The sequence below is a fragment of the Taudactylus pleione genome, unplaced genomic scaffold (assembly GCF_031769625.1).
Source record: "Taudactylus pleione unplaced genomic scaffold, aTauple2 ptg000464l, whole genome shotgun sequence".
Classification (NCBI taxonomy): Eukaryota; Metazoa; Chordata; class Amphibia; order Anura; family Myobatrachidae; genus Taudactylus; species Taudactylus pleione.
The window spans coordinates 2,235,287-2,255,000 of NW_028284866.1; the positions used below are offsets into that span (position 1 = coordinate 2,235,287).

The 19,714-nt window shown below is 46.3% G+C and overlaps 1 protein-coding gene across 1 annotated transcript in view; it reads left to right on the forward strand.

Moving 5' to 3' along the window:
* Positions 1–19,714, forward strand: part of LOC148504642 (arsenite methyltransferase-like) — a 76,068-nt gene that overhangs the window by 6,362 nt on the left and 49,992 nt on the right. Inside the window, exons 3-4 of the mRNA XM_088448712.1 lie at positions 6,403–6,446; positions 7,610–7,630. Of these exons, the coding sequence (XP_088304838.1) occupies positions 6,403–6,446; positions 7,610–7,630 (65 nt within the window). The remainder of the gene's footprint in view (positions 1–6,402; positions 6,447–7,609; positions 7,631–19,714) is intronic.

Consider the following 19,714-nt stretch of genomic DNA (forward strand, 5'->3'; position numbering starts at 1 on the left):
AGAAAGGAGAATCCTACGCCCGAAGGATGCATCCTGAGAGGCAAAGGTGTCAAACACATAAAACCTCAAAAATGTCTGAATTGAAGACCAAGTGGCTGCCTTGCACAGCTGATCAGCGGAGGCACCACGTCTAGCAGCCCAAGAAGGGCCTACAAACCGAGTGGAATGAGCCTTAACCGAGGCTGGAACAGGCAAACGTTCCTGTATATAAGCCTCCCTAATAACAGAACAAAGCCAACGGGCTAAAGTTTGTTTGTTGGCAGGCCAACCCCTCTTATGGAAACCAAAGAGGATTGACAACGAATCGGACTTCCTAACAGAGGCCGTCCGTTCAACATAAATTCTGAGAGCCCGGACCACGTCCAGCGAAGCCTCGCCAGCCGTAAGACCCGGAGCCTGAAAAGCTGGCACCACAAGTTCCTGATTTATGTGGTACTTAGGAACCACTTTAGGCAAAAACTCAGGAAGGGGGGACTACAGGAAAGTGCCCCCAACTCGGATACCCTCCTGGCCGAAGCAAGAGCCAGGAGAAACACAGTCTTAAGTGTTAACCACTTGAGGTCAACCGACTCAAGAGGCTCAAAAGGAGGTCCCTGCAGGACCCAAAGAACCACCGCCAAGTCCCACGGAGCCACTGGAGGCACAAAGGGAGGCTGGATCCTCAGAACACCTTGGAACAAAGTGTGAACGTCAGGCAGTGTGGCAATCCTTCGTTGGAACCACACTGACAGGGCCGATACATAAACTTTTAGGGAAGCAAGCCGTAAGCCCAGGTCAAGACCTGACTGCAGAAATGCCAAAATCCTAGAAAACTCTGAACACCCGAGGGTCATAGCTTCTAGACTCGCACCACTGAAAGTAAGTGTGCCACACTCTGTGGTAAATCCGTGCAGAGGCAGGTTTACATGCCCTAAGCATGGTACTGTTGACAGAGCTTGAAAAGCCCCGGGACCTTAAGACGGCTGTCTCAAGAGCCACGCCGTCAAAGACAGTCGACCCAGATCCGGGTAAAGGCAGGGACCCTGAGACAGCAGATCTCGACGTTGAGGCAGAAGGTACGGAGCGTCTACAGACAGGCCCCTGAGATCGGAGTACCAAGGACGTCTGGGCCAAGCTGGAGCCACCAGCAGAAACGTGCCTCCGTCCTGTTTGATCTTTCTGAGTACCCGAGGGAGCAGGGAGACTGGAGGAAACAGATACGCTAGGTGAAACGACCATTTCACTGACAACGCATCCACTAGGCTTGCGCCTGCGTTCCTTGTCCTTGAGCCATATATGGGCAACTTGTAATTGTGACGAGAGGCTATCAGGTCCAATTCCGGCAGTCCCCACCTGTCCACGAGAAGTTGAAACACCTCTGGGTGAAGCGACCATTCCCCGGGATGCACGTCGTGACGGCTGAGGAAGTCTGCCTCCCAATTGAGGACTCCCGGGACGAAGACTGCCGATATTGCTGGAAGGTGGCACTCCGCCCAAGTCAGGATTTGGGACACTTCCAACATCGCAGCTTGACTGCGAGTTCCTCCCTGGTGATTTATGTATGCCACCGTGGTGGCGTTGTCTGATTGCACCTGAACTGCTCTTCCGAGAAGAACGGTGCCTGACGCCAGAAGAGCACAGTACACTGCCCGTAGCTCTAGAATGTTTATGGGAAGGACGGCCTCCTCCGCCGACCAACGGCCCTGAAGAGACAACGAGCCGGTCACTGCCCCTCAACCCCGGAGACTGGCATCTGTCGTGAGCAGAACCCAGTCCGGAATCCAAAAGGGGCGACCCTGGCTGAGATGAGCTGACTGCAGCCACCACGCCAAGGACCGGCGCACTTCCGGAGACGATACCAGCATCTGGGATCGTATCCGGCGGGACAACCCGTTCCATTCCACAAGAATCTGCCCCTGCAGAGGTCTGGAATGGAACTGGGCGAACTCCACCATGTCGAATGCCGACACCATGGACCCCAGTGAATGTATTGACACCCTGCCACTGCTCAAGCAACCGTGTATCCTCAGTTGTAGGGAGGATACCTTTTCCAGAGTCAAGAAAATCCTTTGTTGACTGGAGTCCAGAAGTGCTCCCAGATGGACCATCCGTTGAGATGGGATCAGAGACGACTTCTTCCAATTTATTAACCACCCGTGTGCTTGAAGACAAGCAATTGTCAGGTGGAGATGATGAAGAAGCACCTCCGGGGAGCTCGCCAGCAGCAGCAGATCATCCAGGTACGTCAGCATCCGTATACCCTGACCCCGAAGGTGGACAGCCATGACTGCCATCTCCTTGGTGAAAACCCTCGGAGCCGTGGAAAGACCGAAAGGCAACGCCCGAAATTGGTAGTGATGGTTTAGGATAGCAAACCTCACCGCTGATGTGCCGGTGCTATGGGCACATGGAGATAGGCGTCCTGGATATCGAGGGAGACCATGAAGTCCCCCGGTTCCATCGCCAGGATGATGGACCGCAATGTTTCCATCCTGAACTTGGGAACTCTGAGGTACTTGTTCAGAGACCTTAAATTCAGAATAGGGCGATGAGACCCATTGGGTTTCTGCACCAGAAGCAGAGATAGGAAGCTTTGGACTCGTCCAGCGAAGGACTCGTGCAAAAAATTTGGTGGGGCGGCCTGCACCGAAACGACAGGGCGTACCCCTGAGAGACTACTTCTCGAACCCAAGCATCCGTGGTGGTACTGAACCAAGACTGGGGAATCTGAGAAGTCGGCCTCCCACTCTGGGGTCCCCCAGAGAGAGGCCCGTCACGTCAGGCAGCAGGTTTATCCTCCTGTTTGGAAGAGGGGCCCCCGAGCATTCCATGCCTGCTTTTGGATGAGGCTTTGGTCGCTGAATGTCTCGGGAAGGACTGGCCCTTGGCCTTACCCTGAAAAGGCAGTGCTCCTCACCCTAGCCGGCGCAGAAGCCGAAGGGAGGAAAACCGACTTGGACTTAGCCATGGTATCCACTATTTTGTCCAAATCCGGACCTAATAGCAAATCTCCATTAAAGGGGAGACCTCCAGACCCTTTTTAGAGTCCGCATCAGCCCTCCAGGACCGCAGCCACAAGGATCTCCGAGCAGACACAGCCGAAACTCTAGAGGTTAACATGCTTGCGTCCAATGACGCTTCCCCAATATAGGAATCGGCATCCCTCATTTGTGCCACTAATGCTCTCTGAACATCCGGAACACCGTCCGTAAGAGAATCCTCCAAGGCTTTGGCCCAGTTCTCAATGGCTTTAGCCACGCAGGAAATGGCCATGGACGGGCGCGCCACCGCTCTGGAGAGCGAGTAAATGGACTTCAAACAAATCTCCACTTTCCCGTCCGTTGGATCCTTTAAAGAGGAAATAGACGGCAATGGTAGCGTAGCGGTTTTAACCAAGCAAGTGACATGTGAATCCACCGCCGGTGGAGTCTCCCATTTCCTGCAATGATCCTCAGGAAAGGGATAATGAGAAGCCAACCCTTTCTGCGGTTGGAATCTCTTTGCTGGGTAATTGAAAGGCCGCCGCCATATGATCCGCCAACTGATCGGACAGAGGGAACACATTAGAAGTAACCTTTGCTTTCTTGAAGTCAGGAAACTTCGACTTGGGGACCGGTGCCTCCTCTTCTATATTGAGAATAGCCCACACCGCCCTAACTAATGCTGGAACATTAATGGAGGACCTAGGCTCAACCTCCTGTCCCACAGCATCCAAATCAGAATCCTCATGGAACTCTCCATCATCTGAAGAGGGATCCGATTCTGATACCTGCGCAGTGAGTAAACTGACAACAGGCCGCTTAGTCGCCTTCTGTGGCACATCACCCTGCAAAAATGACTGAAAAGCCGAGGATGAAGCCGCCAAACTCTGTGCCGAGTTGGAGAGAACATCCACCCAAGGCGGAGGAGCCGACTGAGGGAAGCCCTGAAAAGGTACTACAGACTGTTGTGATACAGGGTGAGGCTGGACATACACAGGCAGCCCCGAATACTGTCTCACAGTCTGGGCCCCGGATACCAATACCTGCGGAATATCCTGGGAATGGGAGATAGAGTGCTGGGACAATGCCCCAGAAGGGGTCACTGTAGGGATCGACATCTGCAATAGATGTCAGCACTTGTGAAAACATCGCCCAAGGGGGGGCCTGCTGCATAGGGGGTATAGAGGGGCCTGGTGCCAGCTGGCACTGCCCGCAAAGACCATCCTGAGATAAATCCTCCCATTAACACCAGCAGAACAGCGTCTGCAGGAAAGCAACACAGGAGCCCCGGAGTGCTCAGTCTCCTCATCAGACATGATACAGTAATTATACAATAAATACTTATCAGCAGAGGACATACGGTGTTAACACCCTCGCACTCACCAGCATGCAACACAAACAGGCCCAAAAATATGGTACTGTGTAGCACACAACAGTATGTGACTGACCTCACAAATACATGATTTATAAAAGTGAGGTTAATAGAAAAACGCCCCTCCCCCACACACCTTCGGGCTGTAGGAGAAGCAAAGGGATAGATATAAGCTGACAGCAAGTAGAAAATGAGTACAGACAGCAGCACTAGCAAAGTCACATACAATGCAGGAAGATTGTACTTACTGCACCAATCGCTACCCTCAACCACCCAGATTCAGTGTCTGGGGGGAGTTATAGCGCTGTGTACACTGTCCTTTTGGTGGGGAGAGGTACACAGGGGGACCTGACCATGCACCTGCCTGGGAGCCTGCGTTATAGCCGGAGAGCTCTGAGGAGGAGTGGCCAGCAGAGGAGCAGCTCAGCGACGCCAGTACACGTGAGAAAAGGCGCGCTGAGCTGAGGGGAGGAGCCGCTAAACCAGGGAAAGCTGCCTCCCCTGGCTAGTATTTAACCCCAGGGATGCCGGTTCCCCTCCGGAACTTATACCCTGGTGGTCCAGCGGAGCGCGGGGTATGCCTGCATGAGGGGGAGCCCGCCGCCGCTACTAGCGCCGCCGGTCTGTCCCCAGAGACCGGCGGCAACTGACTGCATTTATCCCCGCGAGCGGTGCTAAGAGCGCTGCTCGCGGCTTACCTGTTCCCCGTAGAGTCCGGCAGCAGTCAGAGGGAGGTCCCGGAGCCATGCTAGGACTAACTCCGGGGTACCGCTGCGATCGCCAGATCAGTACTGGCGTCGCAGCGCCAGCGGGGTGTTGAAGCGGCAGCATGGACGTCCAGAAGGACAGTCCTATGCTGCTGCATTAAGTGTAAAACAAGAGAAAAAAGAAAAAACTTTTCTTCTGTAAAAATAAAGCTATGGGGCTGCTCCTGCAGCCCCACTGCACAGTGCAACCGACTTCGGCCGGCACCAAACTGAAACTGAGGTGCCTGTGGCTCGGGGGCGGGGTATAGAGGAGGACCCAAGTGCATCCTGGGAGCTAAAGCTTTAACTGTATGGTGCCCGTGGATCCAGATCCAAGCTATACCCCAAGGTCAACCCTGTGGACCCCCTATGGACCCTGAAGTAGAAATCAGTGGTAAAAACTCTCTTCAAAGATCTGTTATTACTAGTTCCATCTGTAATTGAGACACTGGAGATCCAGAGTGGGTGACCGGATCCATGTTATTCAGATCCTGGCATATCGATCACAATACATAGCACCCAAATGGAATGCTGGATGCTCTACAGAGCGAAAAGGTGGGCACCTCCCCATTGGAATCCCTTGACATCACTAATGCACTGAGGGGGTGTATTTATTTACTAAACAGCAGGTTTTCAAATCGATTTGACCACGGAACTTAAAATAGCAATAAATGCAAAACAGGCCTGATTTATTGCTGTGTCAAATTCAGCATTCAGAGCCGCTGAGAATTTGAGGCTTTCAAAATGCTGCGCTGTTTAGCAAACATACCCCTGAGACCTGTAAGCTGGATCAAGTTAAAGTTATTAGTTGATTTTAAATCCAGTTTCTTAAAGTTTCTTTTAAAAAGTATTTTTCCACAACTAAGCATATTTCCCCAATTTAATAGAATTTAAAATACATTGTAATTGAAATAAAATATTGAAAGTAATTAATTAAAAAGTATACAATTACATTTGACCTGAAATCTGACCCGAAGAAAGTAAAATGTATTTTATTATTTCTTTAGTATTGTGTTGTTCCTGAGGAAACAGGTGTAACATAAAATCTCATGACAGGATAAAAAAACATTAATTTATTGCATAAAGAAGAGTTTCTAGCAAATAAGAAATGTTTAAAAAATCTTTCTCCCTAATTATTAGCCTGGAGATGTCTAAAAGTACACAGTCTTCATTGCAAGTTATCAATGCATATGATTGGATAGCTGTATCATCTTGTCTAATCAGGTGCATCAACTTTTATGTTTTTCTAGAGTTTTAGGCCCCAGAGAAGAAAAAATAAAATAATTGTTTTTAACACCTATCATATATTATATGATCTTTTCAGAGCCTCAGAAAAATGGCGATAATAACTACTCATCTACAATACCAGTAAGTTTCTTTTATAATATTTTATTATTATCATTTATTTATATGGCATGATAAGGGTTCTGTAGCGCCATACATTGGGCGTAAAAATATACAAAAAATTACAATATATTTTGGAAAAGGAATTAGACTTCATGGGCAAGGGCACTCTGTAGTACAACGGGTGATTAAATTCAAATTCAAACCTTTATCATATAAAAAAAGGACTTGCATAACATAAATAGACAGACAGACAAAAAACATATAGCAAACATATGCTACAAGTATCAAGGATAATAATTAGTCTCCCAAATTAACTAATTGTACCTGATTTAGGGTGAGTAATCAGGTTCAGGGTGCATCTATATCCTAGAAGAGTTAGAATGTTTAAAATCCAAAAAGTAATTGTTGTGAAAGATTGAAAGCTATGTGAACAATAAAAAAGGAGGCGGCAGGAGGTGGGCAAAATATGTGTTATGCGGGCTATAGATCAGTCCCACGATTCCACGACACCAATCTTATTGACGATCAAAAAAGCTGATCTGCTGACATCGATGATCGGCGATCCATCGGGGAAATTCAGCATGTTAAAAATCCCGACTCATCGATTCCGACCATTTTCGGGTCTGAATCAGGATTATCCAACATGTTGGATTTCTCCGATCCCCAGTCCCCAGTGTTGGCATAATGGGGAAATACGGTAATCCATCGCTGATATATGGGCCTCATAAGAATGATTCAATGAAGGTCATATAAAAGGCATACAGTATAGACAACATAAATCAATGTTATGTGCACATATCAAACAGTTTCTAACTTCATGCATAGTTGGTACAGAACCGATGTACACTATGGAAGGCATTTGCATAACGTTACAGACGGGCAACTACATGCTTTTGCGTGTAACTCAGAATCAGTCCCTAAGTGTAAAGCCCGGCGTGCTTTACACTTCATGTTAGTGCCACTTTATATTTTTACAGCTGAAACCTGACGCTTCGTACATATAGCCCCATGACTTCAGTTTTAAAGATGTTGGGTCATCCAAGAGGAGATGGCCGACAGACAGCAGGTGATACAGGAATGGGAGGAAAGATAAAAGTAATTTGAGGGAAGGTATATACTGTATATTCTTACTTGTATCAACAACCCCAACATTTCCACTAATAAGTTTATTTCTTTCCTTCTAGACAAGAAGCTATCCAGAAAAAGTAAGTACACTCTTTTGTGTTGTCTAGTACAAGTTTATAGCCCACAAGTTCCACTACACTGTGTTAGTAACGCCGGGATGCATGACGAGCATCGCAAATGACCACTCTCTCGGTAAGAGCGGCCCTTTGTGATGGAGGGACTTCCGGGTCTATGACCCAGAAGCCCCCATGGCGTGCTTCTGGACGCACGCACCGCAGTGGTTGCTGGGAAGGATCCCTCTCACATCACTTTCCCGATAGAATCCCATAGGCTTCTATGGGTAACACCAGGTAGATGGCACTATACACCGCAACCAAGCCCAGGAGCGCATCGCATTCCATGGCTTGGCGCATATGAGAAATGCGGTCAAACCTGCATTTTTCGGGTTTTGACCGCATTCCTTCCCTTGCTGCATCCCCCCCTAAATGTCTGGTTGTTAATACCTCGCTTTGTAAAATGACTGTGTTTGCACCATATTGTAAAGAACTACAGCATACAGTGGCACTATACAAATACATGTTCACAATAAAAAGAAAAAGTGCAGGATATGTGCACATGAGCATAATTTAATTCCATGTATCACCCTTTCATCACACGAACATAATTTAATCCCATTTATGACAAACGGAAGTTTACATAGAGATCATCGGGGGTATATTTAAGTGTTGGTTTATAGAAGTGGTAGAGTTTTTGCCTATTGCAACCAATCAGATTCTACTTATCATTTATCTAGCACCTTCTAGACGATAATAGCTAGAATCTGATTGGTTGGTCTGATTGGTTGCTATGGGCAGCACCTCCGCTCTTCTAAACTCGCACTTTAGTAAAAATAGTTACAGAGAGACTGGTCAACTGCACACAGGCATCTCTGCAAGGCTGGTGATGGAGCAGAGACTGGGGATGGAACATGCTCTCCTCTTCTTACTGCTTTGGTAAATATAAAGCCTGTGTGGTTCTCCGGGAAAATGGCACCTGCGCTGTTTTCCCGGGGACAGCAGTACTGCGCATGCACGAGTCACCGGGAAAATGGCCACCTCCATTTTCCCAGTGATTTTTGCTGCTCTGCAGCACTTTGGAGACTACAGACAGGTAAGTATAAGACTATATGGGTGCAGGGTGTGCGGTGTCAGCCCCTTGGACACCCTGCGCCCATTATAGATACGCCCCTGGTAGGGACAGCGGTAACGATAACCACTCTCCCTGCAAGTTACATCCCTGGCATATTTGAAGAGTAAGACTTCACTGGGGGAATCTGGCATTGCATAGTGTTAGTTTCCGGAGCCGGCTGGTAGGATCGTAAGATCCTTCTCCTGGGAATATATGCATAAAGCAGAATGGTGTAAAGCTGTGGGGCAAACTGAGTTTGGTACATAGGGGTCAGATCATAGTCCCCATTGATACTACAGGGGACTGAAGCACTAATTAGCTTTTTGTAGCAGATTTCTGTGAAATCTCCTGTATTAGGCTGTTAGTACATAGCGCTGATACATAAAATGATGCAGAAACTGCAGTTTCTGCACAATTTTATGAAAAACTGCCTCAAAAAATAGGCCCCCTCTGGTCGGACTAATGGTTGCAGTAAAATACATTTGTTTCCCAATAAAAAAATTGGTGGACGCAAAATGTGCAGATACAAGCCTGATGATATTGTCTGACTAGTATGTTAGTGGCACATTAAATATTAACCACACCTAGTCAGATCTGTAATAGCAGTAGAGTACAATATGTCCCAATATGAAAATAGTGAACATAGAATGTGCAAATAAGAGAAATAAAATTACGCCGACATGGATAAATAGTACATATATAGTTTTACTTAAACATAGATTGTAGTCCTATATATATCCTAGATATATCTCTTTATGCTTCTTTATAATTGCACATAAACAAAAACAGGAGAATGTTAACCTTTCACATGACACTGCAGTGTGTATGTATCTACAGGTCATTCACAGTCGTAAACAATTCAGTTTCATGTTCACTTGCTGCTAAATCGGTGTAACAGGGTGCTCATTCGCATGCAGGCTAAATTTACTGAGGGCATTTTGAAAGCGTGCAGAAAGTGGGCAATGCTTAGTTGTGTGTACGCAGAGATCCGTCTGATTTCTGACCAATCTCTCAGGATGGGTATACACCAAGACGACGGATCAGCCATCCAGCCAATCCGACGTCCTACCTGACGATTGGTAAGTACATACACACTTGCCAATCGTCGGCCCAGTGTGTTAGTGCATACACACTTGCCAATCGTCGGCCCGATGTGTTAGTGCATACACACTTGACAATCGTCGGCCCGATGTGTTAGTGCATTCACACTTGCCAATCGTCGGCCCGATGTGTTAGTGCATTCACACTTGCCAATCGTCGGCCCGATGTGTTAGTGCATTCACACTTTCCAATCGTCGGCCCGATGTGTTAGTGCATTCACACTTGCCAATCGTCGGCCCGATGTGTTAGTGCATACACACTTGCAAATCGTCGGCCCGATGTGCCTTGCCTGACGTCACAACTGGGTGGACATTTAAATGTGCCTGCCCAGTTGTGATATCAGTCACCTTCAGCCTCGGCAGCAAGCTGACCGCCCGTACACAGAGCACGATGTGCCGATATATCTGCAAATATATCGTCCATTGGCTGTGCTGCACAGTCGACGTAATATGTCTGTGAACGAAGTCATTCACAGACATATTATTATCATTTATTTATATGGCGCCACAAGTGTTCCGCAGCTCCTTACAAAATATATAAACAATTACGTGACCAAAGACTTACGGTACAATATAATAGAATGCAGGAGAAGGACATGGTTAATATACATTGCAACATTAGTGACCATAACACCCACATAAGCAGCAGAGCTTAAGCAACCAAGTGTTAGGTGCCCTAGTGGGGAGTAAGAAGAAGATGAAAGTAAAGTAGGAAGAAGCACAAGAGGATAGAGGGCCCTGCTCATAAGAGCTTACATTCATATTGCAGGTACCCACCCGCCGACGCGCCCAACGCTATATCGGCTGTTCAATTTAACGGCCAATATATCGGCCAGTGTATACCCAGCATTAGACTAGAGGTAGGGCTGGTGCAAATCCGCACTAATAATGATGATGGCTATGACTATCCACGTTATGTACCGTGCACAAAATGGAGTGTAATTGTGGCCGATGTGTTTAACTCTACATCGCCCGATAATGTGCTGGTTATCTTATCATTGGGAATTATTACAATCTTGCACAGGACAGAGCAGTGCGGAGACACATAACAGACACTCAGTGATCACACTGACCTTCAGCTATGCCATTTATAGTTTTTTTTTGGGGGGGGGGGGTGTTTCTTTTTTTTGTTTATTGATTCTGGAAAGGTTACGTAACATCCTTATGACTAGACTATATTAACAATGCTTTGCATAATTTCAGTAAATTTTAAGCACCTTTAAACACTGCACACATTCTAGATGTTTTTATATATGACTTGATTGCTACAGTTTAAACTCAAAATGCTTCCAAAACACCTGAAAATAATCCATGTGGGTGGAGCATTACTTATGGTTATATAATCTGTGTTGCTCTGTGTATAACAATTGAACAGTGTTTAACAGCTCCCATGATCTCTCTGTGTACAGTGTGGAACAGTCATCAAACCTCCAGGACCAGCTGAGGCATCTATTAAAGTGAGAAGTACTGGATGTGCCCTGGTGATTTGTTTTCCAAAAGCCTAACCGATCCTAAGAACACTGGATTTTCTATTGGTTTGGAAGCAGTTGGACGTCCACCTAACAGTACCAGAGGAGTAATTGTACTTGAAGATACTTTCCTAATTTTAAATAGCATCTCTCCCAGCTGTTTGCTATTACATACAGTCTGTTCGTTAATATTATGTATATTGGACTTGAGGTTGAACGATGTAAAAATATATATATATATATTCTCTGTATATGGCAGCTCTTTGAGCCTTTGCACTTAATGTAAATAACATATTATGCTTTTTTTACTATTATATTTCATAAATGAGTACATGTCAGTAATAATGTGAGTATTCTTTTTTTGGAAATCAAGCTTTCTCTGGGAGACTCCATTTATCTGGTGTAATTGGTATATAGGCCTTGTTTCAGCAGCGGATGCAAATTTAATCACCTACGGATTGCAGTTGCTAAATTATGTTAATGCTTGTCAAAGCACAGCCAACATAAAGACGCCCGCTGCTGCCTTCTCATATCTGTCCAATGTCGCTCTTCTGCGTAAACATCGGTACCATCGACCGTAAACATTGGTACCATCGACCAAAATCGGGCAGTCACGCAGCATTTACACCAAGTCTGACCATGTGCAAACACTGCAAGTCTCATACGCAGAGAGCTATACGACCCCCTCCCCGTCACCACCGCCAATTGCTGACAGCCTGTCACTCACTTTGCGATGGATTCCTCTGTGCGTCCGTAATCCCAATGCGATTGTTGCGCACGTGCAGCGCGGCTTATACACATACGTTATGGCAAACAATCGCTCGATCATCCGTAATCACCATTGCGTCTGCTGCAGTATCAGGCCCATAGCACAAAACGATATAATACTATCACCTAACTTGAGATTACATTTTTATCTAACTTATGTATTTAGTGTAGTGGTAAGAGGTGAAAAATGGAAATCTAAAACAAATGCACTTTTTGTTTGCTGAAGCGATCATTGCATGTCAGAGTAAAACATGTTTAAAGTCTATTTATCAGAGAGCTACAGGAACCACAGACATTTGTTTTCATTAGATTAAGGCTTATGGGATATGTCCGTGCGTTTCCTTCAGCAAGAGACAAGTTGGAATGAAAGGGGAAATGTTCCCTTCCTATCACAGGAGAGCAGTTCGGCTCTGAAGACACAGCTGTGGTAAGGGTTACTTCTTCTGACCACTGCACTTTTGTAGCTGGAAAAGCCCAGTATTCAAGCACTGATGCGATCCCTAGTTTCAGTTTGATATCCTTCAATCAACTAGTGCAGAGGTTGTTTTTGAGGCAATCCCTAGATTGCCAAGGACTAAGTGAAGTCAAAGGCTGATTGGTGGTTTGCAATCTTTTAGGTCATTGAGACCATACACAAAATGAAAAGGCATTATATTAAACAAAATCTACATTATGTCGTAAATACATGTTTAGATTCAGTGTTTTGTGATCTATAGTGCCATTGCTACACAAATGCCTGAGTGTTCCTAGGTGAGAGATGTGGCTGCAAATGTCCAAGGAGTTTTTCCTCCTCCACAAATCTAAGTTCTAAACATTAAATAAAATTATAAAAATTGTCAAAACTTTGTGTTGTTATCATGATTCTTATGTAGTGGGTTTTTCTTTTTTCAACATTTTTAAGGTTAGGGTTAGGCTGCCGGAGGGAATTGTTAGAATCAGTCGGCCATTTTTGTGTCGATGGTTAGTGTGTTGACCACTTGAACATGTCGCCCTTTTAACCCTGTCGACATTTTGGTGTTGACCTATTCATTGTCCCCCAACAGTCTAAAAATATCCAGTGACTGTCGTTTGGACACAAGCATATATTTAAGGCAGATCTGAAATATAACCCTTGCATTATACTTTCTTCAATTATACCCCTTTCAGACAGATATCCAAATTACCGGGTTACACAATTGAACCCGGTAATTTGGTGATTTACATAGGTCCTGTTCCTGTCTGAAAGGGTCAACCTGGGTCTAAATTCCCGGGACTTCGACCCAGGAATTTACCAGAGTCGGAGACACGGGAATTTAGTCCCGGTTGACCCTTTCAGACAGAAGAAATACCCGTGTAAATCTGCAAATTATCGGGTTGAAATCTTTGACTCGGTAATTTGGTCTTCTGTCTGAAGGGGGGTACAGACAGAGAATGGCAAAACAACCCGATACGTAAATGCCGGATAAAATCCGGGCTTTTTGCATTTTCTGTCTGCAGACACAGGGCCTGATTCAGAGCCGCTCGTAAGCGGCCGCTCGTTCGCTCCGAGCGATGTTTGCCCAACTGTGCATGCGTACGGATCGTTACACGCATGCGCGAACCAGTCAGTGCGGTCGAAATTCATGTGCTCGCAAAATAGCGAATGCCTGATAATTTGAGTGACAGAGGCGTATGTGGGTGGTAACGGGGGAAGGTGCTTGAAAACGGGGAGTGGAGATCCGAACGCAGGCGTGCTTAAAGGTCAAAACGGGCGTTTTATGGGTGTGCATAATTAAAACAGCAGCGTCATTGACCACGTCACTGGGTTATTTTATTGTCAGAACTGCTCGCAAAATTGTGGTAGGAAAAACCAACCCCAAGAATAGCGAGCAGTTCATACCCTGGTCGATGTACTCGATTAATCTAATAAATAGCGGACAATACGTAGGATGCGAGCGGCCAGGGGGCGTATTTTTTCAAAAAACGACCGCAAGTTTGGTTCGCTCGTTCAGACCTAGAGGCGTGAACAGACCGCAAAGAGCGAATGGTTGATTTGAATAGCCACCCCTATTTTCTGGACGAGCGAGCGCTAATTGCGTCCGGCTCTGAATCAGGCCCACAGTGTGGATTTTTTTATACTATTTACGGATTTGTTTAGAATAATGCAGTAGTGTAACAATTACCAAAACATCAGGTTTTCCATTTATTTGGTGATTTGTGAATGTATTTTTAGCTGTATTATTTTTTTTTATACATATGCAATTTTTCTGGTACCGGCATATTTAATATAGAATGTTTTTTTTAACTAAAATGTTTTTTTGTGAAAATAAATGTACAGTATATGTGTTTAAGCGGAATCGGTATGATTTACCGCTGACAGCGGCATCCCGGCAGAGGAGGAAATCCCGATCGTCTCCAGGTAAGTATATACTAACCTATTTCTACCCCCTAACCCTCCCTTAGGGGTGCCTAACCCTAACCTTCCCCCCAGTGCCTAACCCTAATCCCCCCTCTAAGTGCCTAAACCTAACCCCCCATTCCACGCCACCTACACCTAAGTCCCCCGGGGGGGTGCCTAACCCTAAGTCCACCCCCCAGGGGTGCCTAACGCTAACCCACCTTTCGCCTAGCCTAAACCTAAACTCCCGGGGGGGTGACTAACTATCCCACCAACCCCCCCCCCCCCCCTTGGCTAATCCGCGCCCGGCGTCCCTTCGAACGGGGATGCCGGGCGTCGGGTTCCCGGTATAAGTCTAATGACAGGCGTCTGTATATCGACGCCTGTCTTTAGACCCTTGCCGGGATATGACAGTCGGGAAGCTGGCTGTCGGGATTAGGGCCCTCATTCAGGGCCGTACGCTCTGAGCAGAGCGCACGCTCTGAAAGAGGGCCGCCCTCCATAATTATGGAGCGTCCTCCTGGACGCTCGTATAGCTGTGGGTCACCACCCACAGCATATACGAGCGTGCAGTTTGATGGTCGTGATCATCGCGACCATCGAAACTGCGAACCGGAGCCTGCGGTTGAGGTTTTCAACCGCAAGGCCCGGAGTGATTTTGGCTCTATCAGAGCCAAAATCACTCCCACTGACATCACTAGTGATGTCAGTGGGCCGGCTTCTGACAGTAGGCGTTCCCTTGGGAACGCCCCCAGCACGCCCACCGAAGGGGGCGTGCTGTCAATCAACATCGACAGCACGCCCCCTTTGATCAGACACAACGAGCGAAGGAAAGTCCTTCGCTCGTCGCGTCTGGCGCATGCGCACGACTGAGCTCCCGCCGTCGTGCGCATGCGCAGTGCACAACATCGACCCACTTGCGAGCGGACAGCCGCTCGCGAGTGGGTCTGAATCAGGCCCTAGGTCCGCTGACTTCCCGACAGCATACCGTTTAAGCAGTAGCTGATCAACTTCAGTACTCAAGTACCCCCAACAGGTCATGTATTTGGGATTTCTCTCTGTGATGACGTGGGATAGCAAAGAGAAAGGAAATATAAACTGATGAGAAACTTTATTATTAAATTAATTATTTTAGACTTTAGAGAGGTGAACGAAAGTTTATGAATCATTTAAAGTTCTCCATATCTGCAGTAATTTCAAATTAAATGTAAAATGGTTTTAATTTTCCTTGTAAAAACCTCACCTCAAACCCTTCTACCAGGACTCTGGGCCTGATTCTGACCTGCTCGCTCGCGCTGTTCGCTTGCAAGCGGGTCGATGGTGCCGAAGTGCGCATGCGCACGACGGAGGGACCTCCGTCGTGCGCATGCCCGAGACCCGGCGAGCGACGAGGAAGTCGTCGCTCCGGGTCTCGCACCAAAAGGGGCGTGCTGTCGATGGTGAGTGACAGCACGCCCCCTTTGGTGGGCGTGCCGGGGGCGTGGCTGCCAGACGGAGGCGCTCCCACTACCGTCTGGGTCCGGCCCCACTGACATCACTAGTGATGTCAGTGGGAGTGATTTTGGCTCTGATAGAGCCAAAATCACTCCAGGGCTTGCGATCACGAGACCCTACCGCAGGGTCTCGTCGCAAGCCTGATGGTCGCGATGGTCTTGACCATCGCGACCATCATCATGGACGCTCGCTATAGCTGTGGGTGGTAACCCACAGCTATGCGAGCGTCCATGAGACCGCTCCAAAATGAGGTAGGAGGGCCCTGATTCAGAGCGTTCGTCTCTGAATCAGGCCCTTTGTTTCCAGTTTTGTGCACCTCTAAAGCCACTACTGCCACCTAGATTCACGGCTTCATCCTGCACCACAGCCCATCTGTAGAAAAATAATTCATGTGTTCTACAAATATTTTCAGAGAACTATTATTAGTCTTGTTTATGCTGGCAATGCATGCGTTCCCCTACAAATAAAGAAAATGTATCAATTATAATTAATAATAGAGTTTAGGAGATCATCTGGGCTACCAAAATCTATATCCCAAGCCACCTGGACCTACTCTAGTACTTTCTAATCATCCTATCCTTGTGACACCTAGGTAATTACAGTGAGTATACTCCAACAGAAAGTACCCCCCCCCACCTCCGCTTGTCTGCTTGATATTGCACTACATTTTTTTTTGGGGGGGGGGGGCCGGCATGGCGTGGCCACTGCATGTTGGGGATGGCTGCACCTCTGTGGGTGGGCCTAGCATGTAAGAAGCACCCACTCACAGGAGCGTGGCATAGCAATCAGAAGCCGGGACTATAGTACTCACTATTAGGATGGCGGGGCAGTCCCATAATAGCCACATTTTAGCTGGATGTATTTAGATGCTAAAATGTAAAACAAAAAATTAAAGGGCAAACTACTTTTATTTAGTACATTTTCACATGCAAATAACACAAATAAAATTATTTTTGTCATAGAGATAGATGAATGAAGGACTTCACTTTGACATAGCATCAGGTCATTCCGCAGCATATATCCTAACCCACTGCTCCATGCTCCTTCCTCACTATCTACCCCATCTGTGTTGCCCATGTCTGTCTGCCCCCCCCCCCCCCCCTTTAGAATGTAAGCTCTCACAAGCAGGGCCCTCATCCCTCATGTGCTTTTCGTCCCTTACTTGAGTCTCCCATATCCAAAATGCTTGGGACCAGGGGTGTTTTGGATATCGGAATATTCCGTATTTTGGGAATGGGGCACATATCTTAACACAGAATGCATTTATGTTTTATATACACCTTATACACACAGCCTAAAGGTAATTTTATACTATATTTTTAATAATTTAGTGCATCAGAAAAAGTTTGTGTACATACATGAAATTCGTTTATGTTTCATTTACACCTTATACACACAGCCTGAAGGTTAGTTTATACTATATTTTTAATAATCTGTGCTTTAAACAAAGTTTGTGTACATTGAACCATCAGAAAGCAATGGTTTCACTTTCTCGGTCATGCTAAAAATATTCCGTATTTCGGAATATTTGGATATGGGAGACTCAACCTATAGTATCATGCACTCCTAACTCCCCAATTGCCACCTAACACTTGGTTGCTCATGCCCTGCTGCTTGTGGTATGCAGCAATGTTTATAAACCATGTCCTTGTCCTGCATTGTTTTGTACTACTATTACTGTTTTTTCTTGTGTGCTTATTTATGTACTGTGTAAGGCGCTGCGAAACCTTTGTGACGCCATATAAATAAAGAATAATAATAATCACGCATGCGTATAAGCCGCACTGCACGTGCGCAGCGATTGCGCCGCCATCACGGACGCGCACAGGAAGCCATCGCAGAGTGGTTGTCAGCGTTTGGGTGTGGTGACGGGGGGTGGTCTGAGAAATGCAGGTGTGCCTGTCCATTTATATGCCAATACATGGGCGTGCATAAATTAGCCACTGCGAGTGCATACGCAGCTCTGTGTGTCAGAAGAGCCCCCAAAACTACCGCCGATGATCTTTGCAAACATTAGCATATTTTTGCTGTTGCGTAGGAAATTGCAGCCACGATCGCATTAGTGTCAATCTCTAAATCAGGCCCTAAGCCTTGGAGAGAGATAAAGTGAATGGGGATAAAATACCAACCAATCAGCTCCTGTCACTTTACAGGCTATGTTTAAAAAATTATGTTTAGGAGCTGATTGCTTGGTACCTTGTCTCCATCCACTTTATTTCTCTTCAAGGCTTAGTACATGGACCCTTTGGTCAGTAAAACATGCATACCTTGTAGCACTAAATAGATAGAGGGCATAGGTGGGTGTTTAGGTGATAAGTTATCTTTCTCACTAGCCCCCTTATGTGTTAGTACAGCAGTATGGAAAGCTGCCAACTTGTATACATTTTCCAGGTGTCCTTTGCTCCTTAGCACATTATTAGACGTGCATACTTACTTCTGAAACATAATGCACTAAACTTCCATAATATAATATGATCATAGTGTATTTCTGCTAAATTTACAATGATTTCTTTATATGAAATAAGATACTAAAAATCTAGTTTTGATAAAAAGGGAAAAGGCATCATAAGTGCAGGTGGTTTTATAAAAAAAACAGGGACCAGCAATTTTCACGTACACGTACAGTAGAAAACTAATGGCACAGCCAGACTGACTTCTAATGTCATTCACTGGGTCCAGACTGTATTCTAATGGCATGGTCCATACTGTCCTCTAATGACCCAGACTGACCTTTATTGGCATGGTCCAGACTGACCTAGAATGATAGGCTGACCTTTAATGGCATGATCCATACTGATCTCAAATTGCACAATCCACACTAACGGTGTGGACCAGAATGTCCTCTAATGGCAAGGTTCATGCTGACCTCTAATGGTATGGTCTAGGCCAGTGTTGGCTAACCTTGACACTCCAGCTGTTGTGGAACTATATATCCCAGCATGCCCTGCCACAGTTTTAGCATGCCCTAATAGCAAACTGTAGCAGTGCATGCTGGGTTATGTAGTTCCATAACAGCTGGAGTGTCAAGGTTAGCCAACACTGGTCTAGGCTGACCTTTAATGGCATGATCTAGGCTGCCCTCTAATGACATGGTCCTTGCTGACGTCTAATGGCATGGTCCAGGCTCATATTTTTTGGCATGACCCAGACTGACCTCTAATGGCATTGTCCAGACAGTCCATTAATGGCATTGTCCAGACTGTCCATTAATGGCATGGTCTAGATTGTCCACAAATGGCATGGTCCATACTGTCCTCTAATGGCATGGTCTAGATTGTCCACTAATGGCATGGCCCAGACTGTCCTCTAATGACATGGTCCAGACAGTTCTCTAATGGCATGGTCCAGGCTGTCCTCTAATTACATAGTATAGACAGTTCTCTAATGGCATGGTCCAGGCTGACCTCTAATGGCTCTGTCCATATTGACCTCAAATAACACAGTCCAGATTTATGGTCCGCACACACGTAGTGATTTAAAAGAACGATTTGAACGATATCATTACCGTTATCTTTCAAATCGTTCTTTTAAATGGTCCCTACTAACTTACCATCGACCAGCGATACGCGGCCATGCATGGACGATAGCGATATCGTCCATCATCTGTGCATGCTGGTCAACTTTCTCGATTTCGAGCAAGTTACTATAGGGACCGATCGCGGATCGCTATAGTCGTCAGCAAGTTGGTGCTGTGCTGATCGATATTGATCATCCTGCATACCAGGGAGGGTGTATAACGATCTGCCAGCAATACCGTATCGCTGGCAGATAGATACGTGTGTATGGACCATTACTTCAAATGGCACAGCC